General features: G+C 46.4%; 1 protein-coding gene across 2 annotated transcripts in view; it reads left to right on the forward strand.

Annotated features, from left to right (window-relative positions):
• Ube2q2 (ubiquitin conjugating enzyme E2 Q2) overlaps nucleotides 1-15,462 on the forward strand; it is a 46,697-nt gene that overhangs the window by 23,547 nt on the left and 7,688 nt on the right. For both annotated transcript variants that reach the window (XM_070042805.1, XM_070042804.1), the window contains 6 exons: nucleotides 252-308; nucleotides 1,287-1,427; nucleotides 3,231-3,315; nucleotides 3,622-3,682; nucleotides 4,705-4,795; nucleotides 12,562-12,620. In XM_070042805.1, coding sequence (XP_069898906.1) covers nucleotides 252-308; nucleotides 1,287-1,427; nucleotides 3,231-3,315; nucleotides 3,622-3,682; nucleotides 4,705-4,795; nucleotides 12,562-12,620 — 494 coding nt within the window. The remainder of the gene's footprint in view (nucleotides 1-251; nucleotides 309-1,286; nucleotides 1,428-3,230; nucleotides 3,316-3,621; nucleotides 3,683-4,704; nucleotides 4,796-12,561; nucleotides 12,621-15,462) is intronic.

Below are 15,462 nucleotides of genomic sequence, written 5' to 3' on the forward strand. Positions count from 1 at the left end.
TAATAAGCTGTCAGTAGAGCCCGAGTGAGAGAAGGTGTGTGTGTGTGTGTGTGTGTGTGTGTGTGTGTGTGTGTGTGTGTGTGTGTGTGTGTGTGTGTGTGTGTGTGTGTGTGTGTGTGTGTGTGTGTGTGTGTGTGTGTGTGTGTGTGTGTGTGTGTGTGTGTGTGTGTGTGTGTGTGTGTGTGTGTGTATTGTGTGTGTATTCTGTGGTATGTGGCATGTGTAGCCCTGGCAAATTTTTTCTGTTTCAGAATGGAGCAACGGAAGAGGTGACCTCAGAAGAGGAGGAGGAGGAAGAGATGGTGGAAGTAGGTATTTATGTATGAATCGCATTTCACAGACATCTTTTTGTTATTCTCTGGTCCCATCCCGTTCCCCCCCCCCCCCAAAAAAAAAAAAAAAACTAGGGCTTGAACTCAAGGCCTGGATGCTGTCCCTGAGCTTCTTTTTACTTAAAGCTAGCACTCACTCTACCACTTGAGCCACAGTGCTATTTGTGTTTTTTTTTTTCTTTTTTTTTTAGGTCTGGTTGTGGGGCCTGAACTCTGACCTGGGCGCTGTCCCTCAGCTCTTCAGCTCAAGGCTAGCGCTCTACCACTTGAGCCACAGTGCCACTTCTGGCTTTTTTTTTTCTGCTTATGTGGTGCTGAGGAATTGAACCCAGGGCCTCATGCATGCAAGGAAAGCGCTCTACCACTGAGCCACCTCCCCAGCCCATGTGGTTTTTTTCTTAGTAGTTTATTGGGCCTCTGAGTTCAAGCCCAGGACTGGCACCAAAAACCAAAAAACCCGAAAAGCAACAAACCTTCCATGACAAACAAAAGCTAAAGGAATTCCTGACCTCTGAATGATCTATGCAGAAGTTCTGCTTCCAGAGCTCACAGGAAGACACAGGAAAGAGTAAATCCTTCGGAATGATTAGACGATGAGCAGAGTAGCAAACTAGGAACAGGACGAGACCTGCTATATACTACTAGACAGCTGGGAGGGAGGCGAGGGGTGGAGAGAGTGGTTTCAGATGCACTGTACGCAGCTTCAGAATGATCAGGATGACGCTCCCTCTGCTATTTATGTGTGCTTTCATAAAAGTAGTGTATTTGGTAATGGCCTTGACTATGCAAAGTTTTTCAGCAAATACTGGATACTGAAGGACAGGTCCCTCCGCTCTGAAGGTTCATTGTAGAATTTACAGGTCTCTTTTCCCGTGCCTTTTCTTTTCTAGTCAAGAATGTATAAAGTCCCAGAGAAAAGAACTGGAACAGCTAATGATTTAACCCTTTTTGCAGGATATAGAAGACTTGGATCACTATGAGATGAAGGAAGAAGAGCTTGTAAATGGGAAAATGGCAGAGGATGAAGGAATTGAAAAAGAGAATTTAGCAATATTAGAGAAAATTAGGAAAACTCAAAGGCAAGACCACTTAAATGTAAGTGGGTAAAAATCTGGAACCCAGATTTATGTTTATGTGTGACACTGGCACTTCATTGAGACTCCAGTCTTTCCAGGAGCTGATGGCTCATGCTTGTAAATCTGTAGCTACTCAATAGGTTAGAAAGCAGGAGGATTGAGGTTAGAAGCAAGCCGGAAATTCCTCAAGACCCCCCCCCCTTTTTGTGGGTCATGGGGCTTTAACTTTGGGCTTGAACGCTGTCCCTCAGCTCTTCAGCTCAAAGCTGGCACTCGGGGCTGGGAAGGTGGCTCAGTGGTAGAGCGCTTGCCTAGCATGCATGAGGCCCTGGGTTCGATTCCTCAGCACCACATAAGCAAAAAGAAAAAAGCCGGAAGTGGCGCTGTGGCTCAAGTGGTAGAGCGCTAGCCTGAGCTGAAGAGCTGAGGGACAACGCCCAGGCCCAGAGTTCAGGCCCCACGACTGGACCCCCCCCCCCAAAAAAAAAAAAAAAAAGCTAGCACTCTACCACTTGAGCCACAGCGCCACTTCCAGTTTTCTGAGTGGAGATAAGAGTCTCATGGACTTTTCCTGCCTGGGCTGGCTTTGAACCGTGATCCTCAGATCTCAGCCTCTTGAGTAGCTAGGATTACAGGCGTGAGCCATCGGTGCCCAGCAAGATTCCATCTCTTAATTTGTAAAAAGCCAGGCTGAAGGTATGGCTCAGGTGGTAAAGCACCAGCTGTGAACAAGCAAGCCAAGCAAGAGTATAAGCCCCAGTATGGAGGGTGAGTAGGGTAGGAAGGGGGAGGTACCAGTCTCAGCTGGGCATGATGGTCCATACCTGTAATCTCAGCACCTGGGAGGGTGAGGTCATAGATTGTGTCACAGGTTAGCCCGGGCTATGTACCAAGACCCTGTTTGAAATCCAAAACAAGCAAAAAGCCAAACCAAAATATGATAACACCTCAGTTTCTGCTTTCCCATTCCATTCTTGGTGGTGGGTTCAGTGCTGTGGTTAACAGCTAGGACTCTGGCCTGGTTTAGTTCTCTGGTCTGCTGACAGCCGCTGTGTGCCCTGTGCAGATCACTGGACCTCTGTGTATACTTCATCCTCACACCTACCCTCAGACGTGGCCTTCATGTGTTGAGATTCAGTGTCTTTCTCCTCTATGAAGCGGGCCTTCGCTTTGTCCTGCCCAGACCAAACAAATCAATCTTCTCATTCAGTATGTCAGGATGAGGGGTTTCTAGTGGAGCTTGAACCCAGGGCCTGAGTGCTGTCCTGGGCTCAAGGCTAGAGCTCTGCCACTTTGAGCCATAGCGCCATTTCTAGTCTTCTGGTGGTTCATTGGAGATAAGGGTCACACAGACTTTCTTGCCCAAGCTGGCTTTGAACCCTGATGCTCAGATCTCAGCCTCCTGAGTAACTAGGATTACAAGTGTGAGCATCAGTGTCCAGCCTATTTTGTCTTTTTGTTGTTGTTGGTCGTGGGGCTTGAACTCTGGCCTGGGTACTGTCCCTGCACTCTTCAGCTCAAGGTGAGTGGTCTACCACTTGAGCTACAATGCCACTTCTGGTTTTCTAGTGGTTTATTGGCAATAAGAGTCTCACAGACTTTCCTGCCCAGGCTGGCTTTGAGATCCTTAGATCTCAGCCTCCTGAGTAGCTAGGATTATAGGTGTGAGCCACCGGCGCCCGGCTCCTATTTTGTCTTAATGTTGAGGGGCGATCTGGTTTTACATGTCGTTGTAAAGCTTTTGTTGATAACAGGTTCAAATACCTTAAATCTTTTGATTCTTGACTCAGTGGACTATGTTAACAGCACTTTTATGTTTCAGGGTGCCGTGTGTGGTTCAGTGCAAGCTTCAGATAGACTCATGAAAGAACTCAGGGACATATATAGATCGCAGAGCTACAAATCAGGTAAGGGCCTGTGGGGTCTGTGCTCACTGGGCTGTGCTCTGCTGCCCTCCTGACAGTGTCCTTATTATGGAACTGGATGGAATATTCTGGAAGATATAGGAGATAGACTGAAATGAGTTTGTTAATAATAAGGAGTTTGTGAATTTCATTAAAGAATCCCCTTAATTGTGGGCTGTAACTCTCCGTGAAGGCGTTGAGTTCCTGTGGTAGTTACAATCTAGCTTGCTGCCTTCCTTTATGTACTTACTTCAGCATGGTAGTTGTAGGGCCACAGGATGCGTGACCACCGTGTCTGTGTCTTCACAGGGATGTACTCAGTGGAGCTCATAAACGACAGCCTGTACAACTGGCATGTGAAACTTCACAAGTAAGCACCCATGCAGGCCGACGCTCCCAGCCGAGCGAGGGTCTCCTCTTCCCAGAGTGTTGCCTGTGCACTTTGGTGTTTAGATATTTAGACTTTGTTTCTATGGAAGTCATTCTCAGATTATTAAAATGAGCCAGCCCTTCCTTCCTTTCTCCCTCCCTCTCTTCCTCCTTCTTTTCCCTCCCTCCCTCCCTTCCTCCTTCCCTCTTTCCTTCCCTTCTTACCTCCTTTCCTTCCCTTTTCCCCCCTCTCTCCCTCTCTATTTCCCTCCCTTCCTTCTATTTGTACTGGGGCTTGAACTCAGGCCTGGCTCTGTCCCTGAGCTCTTTTGCTCAAAAACCAGCCCTCTACCACTTTGAGCCACACTTAAGGTTTTCTGGTGGTTAATTGGAGATAAAGAGTCTCGCAGACTTTCCTGCCTAGTCTGGTTTTAAATCACAAACCTGATCTCAGCCTTCTGAGAAGTTATGATTACAGGTGTGAGCCACTGGCACCCAGCAAAAGGAGCTATTTCTGAGGCCTCACAGTTAAGAGCGGAGGAGTATATATTGCCATGAGATAGTGTTGTATGGAGTTCTTGAGACAATGGCAAATTGGAAACAGAAGTGTCTTTGTGGCATCCGTGTTTATGGAACACCTGTAGACAATTCAGTTTCATGATGATTTGACTTGATGGTCTTACCAGCAGCAGATCCCTGTCCTTGAGCCTCTTGGCTAATGACACAATTTTTTGGAAGCATATTATTACTTTATATTATTTATATTTTTTGAGTTCATGAGACAGTTCTGTCCATACGCCTGTTCCTTTTTAGAAGGACTGCTAACTTGTAGATTTCCAGTGCTGGAGTTGCTCTGTGTGTGTGTCCCCAGTTGTGGAGAGGTGGAGGTGGTCCTGCCTGCAGCGCCCACTTCCAGCTCAGGCCTGGAGCCTCCTGGGGCCCGGGGGCAGTTCTCTTGGTTTGAGTTCCCTTGGGAAGGTTCGCTAACCTGCTTTGAATTGGCTTTTGTTTTGCTGTTCCTAGGGTGGACCCCGATAGTCCTCTGCACAGCGATCTTCAGATCCTAAAGGAAAAAGAAGGCATAGAATATATTTTGCTTTGCTTCTCTTTTAAGGTAAGAAAATAGGAATGGAATTCCATGTGCTTCTAATGAGAGTGTGTATTTATGCCAGTGGCCTTGGAAAATAGTTTGGCATTATCTGGTAAAATAGCAGCTACTCATATCAGTTAGTTCAGAAATTCACTGAACTAAGTGCAGGGAGCACCTAGACATACCAGGAGACACAGTTTTATATGTCTACTTATGGCAATGTATTTCTAGATAGATATGCATACATATATGTGAATACCTTATATATATACATATAGATAGGTAGATAGATCACATACACATTCATATACCTACACAAACCTACATCTATTCAGGATAGCATTATTTTACCCTAGAGAAAAATGATCCCATGTTCCAAAAAATGGAGAATTATGGTATTCATAAAACAGGACATAGCTGTGTGTAGCAGGAAAGGCCATTTGAACCCTTGTTGCTTTAGTTTATTGGTCAGATCGGATCTTGTATTTCTGCACAAGCTAGCCTCTCAGATCAATTTGTTTTTTGAGATAGTCTTGCTGACTTTTTTTCACCCATGCTGGTCTTGAATCCTAATCCTCCTATCTTGGCCTTCTGCAATAGCTGGGATTACAGGCATGACCACCTTGTCCAACCACTACTTTCTTGAAATAGCCCCAAAGTCTATGTTTTCTTTCATTGTCGTTCCTGCTCAAACTCTTGTGCTTATCAGCTGATGTGTCTTCCTGGAACGTGAATCTGGCATATATTCACTGAAGTTGCTGACAACTTTTCACTTGTACTGATTTTATGAGGTAGTCCGTGAAAAGCCAAGGTAGGACAGTAAATGCCAGACCTCCCAGAAGCCAGAGACTAGAGGCGGTGCTTTCCTTGTTCTTTCCTGTGCTGGTGAGAACATTGGGGTATGCGTGGCGAGGCGGGAAGTGGCTGACAGCCTGTTGGATTTGTGTTTCTGGATGATAGCTCTGGATGGAAAGAAGGGCCTGCCCTAGGGTCCTAGCATTCTGTGAGAGCACTGGGAAGAGAGCGCGCTTGACTCATGTTTACTGACCTGTGAGGTGCCCCGTAGCTGAATCACTAAGTTGCCAAGTGTGGGGCTTGGCAGACTTTGGAGGATAGCAGCTAAGACTCAGAGAGCGCGTCACGGAAGGTGCTGAAACTGAGCATGGCCGGAAGCGTGGCTGCGATAGCTGAAAGCCAGAGTAAGCATAGGAGCATGGCCGCGCCCGCAGCAAGCGATCTGTGTGAGCCTGCGCTTCTGCTTTTCATCCTTGCAGTTCAGGAGGTAGCGATAGAGGGGATCACGGTTGCAGCTAGCCTGGGAAAAAAGCTTGGAAGACCTCTTCCAGCCAGGAGCTGGGTGCAGTGACGTGTGTCTGGCATCCTACCCGCGCAGGAGGCCAGAGTCAGGAGGACTGTGGTGCCAGGCCAGCCTGCGGGAACCAAGTTAACCAGTCCTCGCCCCAAGCGGACATGGTGGCAGTGCCTGTCCTAAGTAGGAGAGCACCAGGGAGCGCCAAAAGAGACCCTAGCTCGAAATAGCTAGAACCAAGTCCTGCACTCCTGGCTCAACTGATGGCGGCACCTGCCTTTCAAGGATGAAACCCTGCTTCAGACCCCAGAAAGAAAGGGAAATGACTTCTGACTTTTCAGACCACATCTAAATTGAGTTCTGAGGTAGAACTTCAAGAAGTGTTCATATAACTCAACTGCTTTTGCTGGAAAGTACTGACTCCTTACTTGGCCTGTACATTCACTAAGAGAAGGAGGGAAGCTGGGCCTCTGTCTCCATTTTGCTCTGAGCCGCTCACCTGGCAGCCACCTTGAGATCCTGGGAGGACAGGATGGACGGACGAGGATGGATGGATGGATGGATGGATGGATGGATGGATGGACAGATAACTCTCATGGGAGGGTTCCCTGCATCCCAGGCTCTGGTTGGATGGATGGACAGATAACTCTCATAGGAGGGTTCCCCAAACCCCAAGCTGTCCAGCGATGACAGCCTCTCTACAGCTCCTTCCAAGTGACGACCAGATCGTGACCAGGCAGCCCAGTGCCTGGTCCATTTTCTATTTAAACCTAAGGACCCAAAGTCCATTCTCTATTTAAACCTAGGGCTCATGTCTGTACTTCAGAGGTGGGCTCACTGCCTCTTCATGTGGCTATCTGTTCCTTTAAAAAAAAAAAAAAGGGTTTATAGAAACAAATTTATATTTACTTAGGGAGTAGTGAGGATTGGGAAGAGGTGACCCATGACTTCAGAGCTGGGCGGATTGTGGATATGCTAGGAAGAACATGGCTGGTTTGTGGTAACTTGTCTTTAACTATTTGAAGGACTGTAGATTGGGAAACATGAGTTTATTTGTTTATTCGATGAACACAGGGCATATACCCAGAACCAAAAGTCAAGTGATAAAGATCAGTTTTCAACTCAAGTCAACTCGGTAGTAAGGAAGGGGTTTGTAACTATTCAGGGTCTTCTTTCAAAAGTAGAACGCTCTATGAAAGAGGGTGAGAGGAAGGGAAGAGAGAAAAGAATGGAGGATGAATAGTTTCACAATCAGTGCTGCTCTGTGTGCAGTGAAGGGTCCCCAGTGGAAGCTGGGGCCAATAAGCAATTGAGAGCCAGGGAAGAGAAAGCAATGGGGAATTATTCTGAGCAAAACATATGCATGTCTGAATTAGCATAAAAAATGGCTACGCTTCTATTGGGAGGCAGAGATTGGGGTGTGGTGATTGAGGCCAGCCTGGGCTTAGGATTGTGAGATTCCCTCTGAGAGGCTGGCAAGAGGTGATGCGCCTTTTTTTTTTTTTTTTTTTTTTTTGGTCCAGTCGTGGGGCCTGAACTCTGGGCCTGTGCGCTGTCCCTCAGCTCTTCAGTTCAAGGCTAGCTAGCGCTCTACCACTTGAGCCACAGCGCCACTTCAGGCTTTTTTCTTTTTGCTTATGTGGTGCTAGGGAATCAAACCCAGGGCCTCAGGCATGCAAGGCAAACACTCTATCCAGCCCCGCACCTTTCATCTTGGTGACAAAGGGAGGCACAAATAGGATCGTAGTTGAGGCATAGAGTAAGACTTTATCTTGAGAATAACAGACTCACTTGGTTAGGGTGCCTGCTTAGCAAGCGTGAGGCCCTGAGTTCAAACCCTACGGCTGCCAAAAAAACCAACCAAACCCCAAACAGAAGAAGTAGCAGAATGTATGCCTGTAATCCCAGCTACTCAGGAGGTGGAGGGAGACAGTAGACATAGTTGGAGGCCAGCTCCATCTGTAGGTGGCAAGAAATCCTAGCTAAAAAACCAAAGTAAAAGCCAAAAAAGAATGAATGATAGGTCAAGTGGTAAAGCCTGACCCTAAATTCAATCCCCAGTAGTATACTGTAAAAAACAACAAACAGCTAGGTCAGCGCCTCTGATTGGCAATCAGGTAACGTTAAGATCCTTGTAAAAAGCCTGATTCTGTTTCTGAGTTAGGATACTAACTGAAGCTTAAACTCAAGCTCAAACCTTCATTTTAGCAGTGATCTCTACCTTTTTAAAAATCTTGAACTCAGCTTGAGGGCTATCCCTCAGCTCTTCAGCTCAAGGCTCTCTACCTCTTGAGCCACAGCACCACTTCTAGTTTTCTAGTGGTTTATTGGAGATAAGAGTCTCACAGACTTTCCTGCCCAGGTTTGGCTTTGACCACGATCCTCAGATCTCAGCCTCCTCAGTAGCTAGGATTACAGGCCTGAGCCGCCAGCACCCAGTTTTAAAGAATTTCTTAACACAAAGGTAGATCTCAACACATATTCGAAGATATAAATAACAGGAGTGAATGAAGTTCCACTTCTTCAAGCTTTCTATCCCTGCCTTTCATTATGCTGTCAAATTAAGATAATAAAGGAGATTATAATAGTCATTAAGTTGGTAACTCTGCCCGTAGATTTTCTGATTTGCAATAGAAATCTGAGATGATCTATTATATTTGCTTTTTGTTCCTTTGCCAAGAGGATTAAATTTTCTTTTCTTTTCTTTTTCTTTTTCTTTTTCTTTTTTTTTTTTTTTTTGGTTGTTGGTAGGTGCACTGCCCCTGAGCTTTTTTGCTCAAAGGTCGCATTCTACCACTTGAGCCACACGGCCACTTCTGGTTTTCTTGTGGTTAATTGGAGATAAGAGTTTCACGGACTTCCCTGCCCAGGCTACCTTTGAACCTCAATCCTCAGATCTCTACCTCCTCCTGAGTACCTAGGATTATAGGCAAGCCCAGCTGAATGGTCATAATTTTTGTGTTTCTCATGTCACTGTGGAAGATGAGATGGAGTCTCCCAGCTTCCCTCTTTCCACAAATCAAAGGAAACATATGTGTGTGTGTATATATGTATTTATGTGTGTATATATGTATATATGTATATATGTGTGTGATGTGTGTGTATATATCCATATGTATATATATCTATATCCATATATCTGATATATATGGATATATACACATATCACATATATACTCTATAGGGTATATAAAATATATTTTGTATATATAACATACACATGAATGCATATATTGTATACATATTTACATATATTGTTTTCAAGCATCTTTAGACTATCTCATTGTGATGCTGTCACCAAAGCCTCAGGCAGAGGGTCATAGTGGGCCTGACAGTCTTGCGACATGGCTATCGCTTTTTGTCCTTTTTACGGCATTCTTCCTGGCTACAGATTTGTAGAACAGCAGGCACTTTGTATTCCCAGATCAAATTATTCTGGAGCATTGTATCTCAGTTAATATCTGAAAGCACTGGGTGAATGATGGCAAAGAATTCAGGTCTTCTGCATTCTTTTTTTTTTTTTTTTTGCCAGTCCTGGGGCTTGAACTGAGGGCCTGGGCACTGTCCCTGAGCTTCTTTTAATCAGGGCCAGTGTACTAGCTCTTGAGCTACAGTGCTACTTCTGGCCTTTTCTGTGTATGTGGGACATAGGAATCAAACCTAGGGCTTCATGCATGCTAGGTAAGCACTCTACCACTGAGCCACCTTCCCAGTCCATCTTCTGCATTGTTTGTTTTTTTTTTTTTGGGGTCCGGTTGTGGGCCTGAACTCTGGGTCTGGGCGCTGTCCCTCAGCTCTTCAGCTCAAGGCTAGCGCTCTACCACTTGAGCCACGGCGCCACTTCCGGCTTTTTTTTTCTTTTTGCTTATGTGGTGCTGAGGAATCGAGCCCAGGGCCTCATGCATGCAAGGCAAGCGCTCTACCACTGAGCCACCTTCCCAGCCCCATCTTCTGCATTCTTAAACTCAGGTGACTTTCAGCCCCATTTCCTGGTTTGGCCTTCTGGCTTACCCTGCTGTGAACTTGAGGAGGTCAGAGAAAATAGCTGAGGTTTTGCTGTGCGCGCGTGTGTATGCGCACACACGTGTGTGTGTGTGTGTGTGTGTGTGTGTGTGTGTGTGTGTGTGTGTGTGTGTGTGTGTGTTGGTCAGGGGTCAGCTCTTCAGCTCAAAGCAAGCGCTCTACCACTTGAGTCACAATGCCACTTCTGGTTTTCTGGTGATTTATTGGAGATAAGAGTCTCACAGATGTTCTTGCCCAGGCTGGCCTTGAACGTTGATCCTCAGATCTCAGCCTCCTGGGTAGCTAGGCATTACAGGCAGGAGCCACTGGCACCTGGCTCTTTTGCTGCTTATTGTTCCTTCCAGTTTAAACCTGTGTATTTGCGGGCGTGGAAATGGCTGGATGGAACAAATTGGCTTTAAGAATGCATTAGTTTCCGTGAGTCCATATTGTTGGGGCATCAGCCCTGGAGACAGTTCCTCTTCAGGTTCCCTGGCCTCTCCTGATGAGAGGCAGGGCGTGTCTGTTTCCTTGCTGCCTCGGGAAGGTGAGGGGCAGCCGCCACCTTGGCCATCTGTCCGGCAAGCAGTTGTGCTCTAGTACTGCTGTAGCATCTCTGCTGCAGTTTGTAGTGCCATGATACTTTCATTCTCTGGAATCTACTTCCAGAACTAAGACCGTGGAAAGAACTGTGCTTATTAGTCTGAGAAGTGTCGAGGTTTATTCTCATCCGCGAGCTCATCTTCCTTCGTTGTTGTTAAGTCTGATGATCTTTCTCCCGACCTGCTTAACGGAGGACTGAACTCAGAGCCTGGCGTGGTTCTGCTTGAGCCATGCCCTAGTCTTTCGTTTGTCAGATGAGGTCTCCCAATTCACTTTGCCTGAGCTTGATCCTTGATCCTTGATCCTTGAACTGGGATCTGCCTATCTCAGCCTCCCAGGCATTTTTGGCCACAGTGTATGCCTTCCTGCCTGGTGCCCCAACCTCCACTTATTTAAATTAGTGCATATTAATTGTGCAGTGTGGAGAGTGCTTGTGATGTTTCTATACAGGATGTAGTGTACTTTGGCCGTCATCACCTCTTCTGCTACTCGAAAAAGTACACTCTTTCTCCCACCTCTTACAAAAATCTTACTGCAGTCTTTCACATATATATGCATACTTGAATTCTCCTCTACCTTCTCTCCTTTTTTTTTTTTTGTCGGGCATGGGGCTTGAACTCTGGGCCTGCATGCTGTCCCTCAGCTCTTCAGCTCAAGGCTAGAGATCTTGAGCTCTTCAGCTCAAGGCTACAGCGCCACCTCCAGTTTTCGGGTGGTTTATTGGAGATAAGAGTTTCATGGGCTTTCCTGCCCAGGCTGGCTTTGAACCATGATCCTCAGATCTCAGCCTCCTGAGTAGCTAGGATGACAGGCGTGAGCCACCAGCGCCTGGCTCTCTACTTTCACTCATTCCCCTCCCACCTCCTGCTGCTTCCTCCCCCAACAATCTTTCCTTTACCTTAATGTCATTTTTCTTTAGATGTAGCTTCTGAATAATAGAGATAACTGGCAGTATTTAGCCTGCCTGCCTGCCCTCCCTGCTCTCCTCCCTTCATCCCTCCTTTCCTCTTTCCTTTCCTACTTTTTACCTGTACTAATGCTTGAACTCAGGACCTAGGCACTGTTCCTGAGCTGTCTTTTTGTCTTTTGCTACTACTTGAGCCACAGCACCACTTCTGGCTTTTTCTGAGTTAGTTTATTGTAGATGAGAGGTTCACAGATTGTCCTGCCCTGGCTGGCTTCAAACTGTGTTCTCAGATCTCAGCCTCCTGGGTAGCTAGGATTACAGGTGAGAGTCACCAGTGTCCCACTTTTTTCCCTCCCTTCTTCCCTCCTTCCTTCCCTACTTATTTCCCTTCTTCCCTTTTGGACCAGTCTTGGGGGACTTGAAGTCAGGGTCTGAGCTTTTATGCTCAAGGCCAGTGCTCTACCTCTTTGAGCCACAGCTCTACTAGTATCTGTCTTTCTGAGTCTGGCTTATTCTGCATAATCTAGTGTTCCACTTATTTTCTTCATAACTGAACATTCTCTGTACTGCCCACCTTGTGAGATGTGGTCTCAATCACTCAGCCTTTGCCTAGGGTGACCTCAGACTTCTATGCATGAGTAGCTATGATCTTTGACTTATAATTGAAGCACTTGGTCCACTGCATTTAATGTTGGTGTGGACATTTGAGTTTCAATATGCCATTTTATAGATGGTTTTCTTTTTAAAATTTTACTTATTTATGTGGTAACCAAAGAATTGAACCCAGGGGCCTCATGCATGCTAGGTGAGCACTCTACCACCAAGCTACACTCCCAGCTCCTGTAGATGGCTTTCTATCTGCTTTTGATCAGATCATACATGTGTCTATACAGCTTTCTAAGTTATTTTAACATCTTCTCAATAGTATAGTATTGAGGATGTTCCTAAAATTAAACTTGTGCTTTTCAGGATAACTTTCCGTTTGATCCTCCCTTTGTTCGCGTGGTGTTACCTGTTCTCTCAGGAGGGTAAGTTGAAGTGATTATTTTTATCTTAGATATTAAGTGTACATCAAGAATCATTAGGACAGCCAGCTAAATGCTAGGGTGGCTGGGTTTGGGGACCCTATTCAGAGTCATTATTACAAATCATTAAGTTGTTCCTAGGTAATTTTCAGTGGTGCCTATTGATATGTTTATCATTTAAAAATTGAGTGTTCCAGCTGGGCACTGGTGGCTCCTGCTTGCCTGTAATCCTAGCTACTCAGGAGGCTGAGATCTGAGGATCGTGGTTCAAAGCCAGCCTGGGCAGGAAAGCCCATAAAAGTCTTATCTCCAATAAACCACTCAGAAAACCAGAAGTGGTGCTGTGGCTCAAGTGGTAGAGTGCTAGCCTTGAGCTGAAGAGCTGAGGGACAGCACTCAGGCCCAGAGTTCAAGTCCCATGACTGACAAAAACAAAACAAAAACTGAGTGTTCCCTGGTACCAGTGGCTCACTCCTGTCAACCTAGCTGCTCAGGAGGCTAATTTGAAGACCCTGGTTCAAAGCCAAGCCTAGGCAGAAAAGTCCATGAGACTCTTATCTCCAATGAATTATAAAACACACATACATACATACATACATACACGCACACTCACGCACATATACACACATGAGTGGTAATTGTCATGTCTAGCTTCCCTCAGTTTCCTCTGGCTGCTTTGTGGTCAGAAGTCCTTTGGATGGTATGGAAAGGTCAGATTAGTTATCAAATGTTATGTAGACCCCAAACTAGGAACAATTAAGTCACTGAGAAATTTCAAATGCTCAGCTTCTTGTGGAGATAATTCATTGTGTTGTAATCTAAGTCTAAAAGTTTCTAGTTCCTATGTTGATCATTGCTGCTTTCAAGATAGTAATAATGACATTTAAGTTATAAGCATGGGTAGCAGGCGACAGTGGCTCACGCCTGTCATCCTAGCTACTCAGGAGGCTGAGATCTGAGGATTGTGGTTCAAAGCCAGCCTAGGCAGGAAAGTCCATGAGGACTCTGATCTCCAATAAACCACCAGAAAACTGGAAGTGGTGCTGTGGCTCAAGTGATAGAGCGCCAGCCTTGAGGTGAAGATCTGAGGGACAGCGCCCAGGCCCTGAGTTCAAGCCCCACGATTGACAAAAAGAAAAGAAAGAAAAATTGGTGAGACTCTTACATCTAATTAACCAGGAAAAAAACCAGAACTGGAGGTGTGGCTCCAGTGGTACAGTGCCAGATGAGATGATTTAAAAAAAAAAAAATAGGAGCAAGAGTGCCCAAGCCTTGAGTTCAAGTCCTAGTGCCAGCAAGGGGAAAAAAGAGTTTTTTTTTTTGGGGGGGGGTCTGGTTGTGGGGCCTGAACTCTGGGCCTGAGCGCTGTCCCTCAGCTCAAGGCTAGTGCTCTACCACTTGAGCCACAGCGCCACTTCTGGCTTTTTTCTTTTTGCTTATGTGGTGCTGAGGAATCGAACCCAGGGCCTCAGGCATGCAAGGCAAGCGCTCTACCACTGAGCCATCTTCCCAGCCCCCCCAAAAAAGTATTTTTATTAAAGCTTCCCTGAGCTCTTTTGGATTAGATAATAAAAAAGCTTTTCCTATCCCAAAGCCTCATAATCAGTTTTGAAAGATGAGTATTAGGTAATCCAGTCAAATATTCACATACACAAAATAAATTTGACCTTTTTTTGTCTCTTGCTTATAACTCTAGTCATTTTCCATCTAGGCCCTGTGGTTAGGTTTTTCTCGGTGGAAGCGGTTCTGATGGCCCAGCATGGCGGTGAACGCAGGCCTGGTGGCTGGCTCACCCGTGGAGCTTGGATCCATCTCAGTTAATGGGCCCAGCAGGGGGAGGGAGTCAAGTACAGGACATGTCTTAGAGGTGAATGAGCAGATCGGGCAGGGGCGACTCCCGCGAAGTCTCCTCTGTCTTCATGATGAGAGCCAGGCGGGGGCTAAAGGGACTGCGGAGCCACGCAGCGAGCCACGCAGCGAGCCACGCAGCGCGCACGCGCTCCTTTGGGCAGGGCTGCACTTGCCAGGCCTTCCAGGCACGGGCAGAGCAAACCCAGCACTCGCCATGTCAGAGCTGTGTTTCGGATGGGATGCTGAGCCCCTTTTCTTCTGTGTGTTTTATTTCTTCCATCTTCTGTCTTCTATCCTTTATCTTGTCATAGTCAACCCTTTAAATAAAACAACAGCTCTTCATAAATAATTTAACCTTTATTTCTGATACAGTACACCCTCATAGAGTACATGTCAAGTGTTGTGCAGCCTGAACCACTCCCTCCTTCTGGAAGGTTCTTGAAGCTGCTCTGTGTGTCCATCCTTCAGTGACGGTGCCTACATTCTCTTAGCTGCTGTGTCTCTGTGGCGCTGCCTGTAAATAGGAGCCTATGAAGTGCGGCTTCTTTGATGACGGCTCTGGGCCGTGGCGGAAGAGGCTGCTTTGGGATGTGACGCGTGCTGAGCTGCAAGTACGATGTGCCTGTAGCAGGTGGTGGGTTCGAGACCTGGCAGAATTCTCAGCTTCCATGTCCACCATCTTCCCCAATTCTTGTTATCTTGAGCGTCAGCTATAGACACAACATTCAAAGCATACTGCAATCTCACACAAAGCAGGGTGAAGTGATTTGTTTTGAGACAGTACAACAGGTTGAATCTTGGGGCTGGGAAGGTGGCTTAGTGGTAGAGAGCTTGCCTCGCATGCATGAAGCCCTGGGCTTGATTCCTCAGTACCACATACACAGAAAATGGCAGGAAGCCAGGCGCCAGTAGCTCACGCCTATAATCCTAGCTACTCAGGAGGCTGAGTTCTGAGGGTCAAGGTTCAAAGCCAGCCTGGGCGGGAAAGTCCATG

This window comes from Dipodomys merriami, unplaced genomic scaffold, assembly GCF_024711535.1.
Source record: "Dipodomys merriami isolate MVZ:Mamm:240054 unplaced genomic scaffold, mDipMer1.0.p SCAF_33, whole genome shotgun sequence".
NCBI lineage: Eukaryota > Metazoa > Chordata > Mammalia > Rodentia > Heteromyidae > Dipodomys > Dipodomys merriami.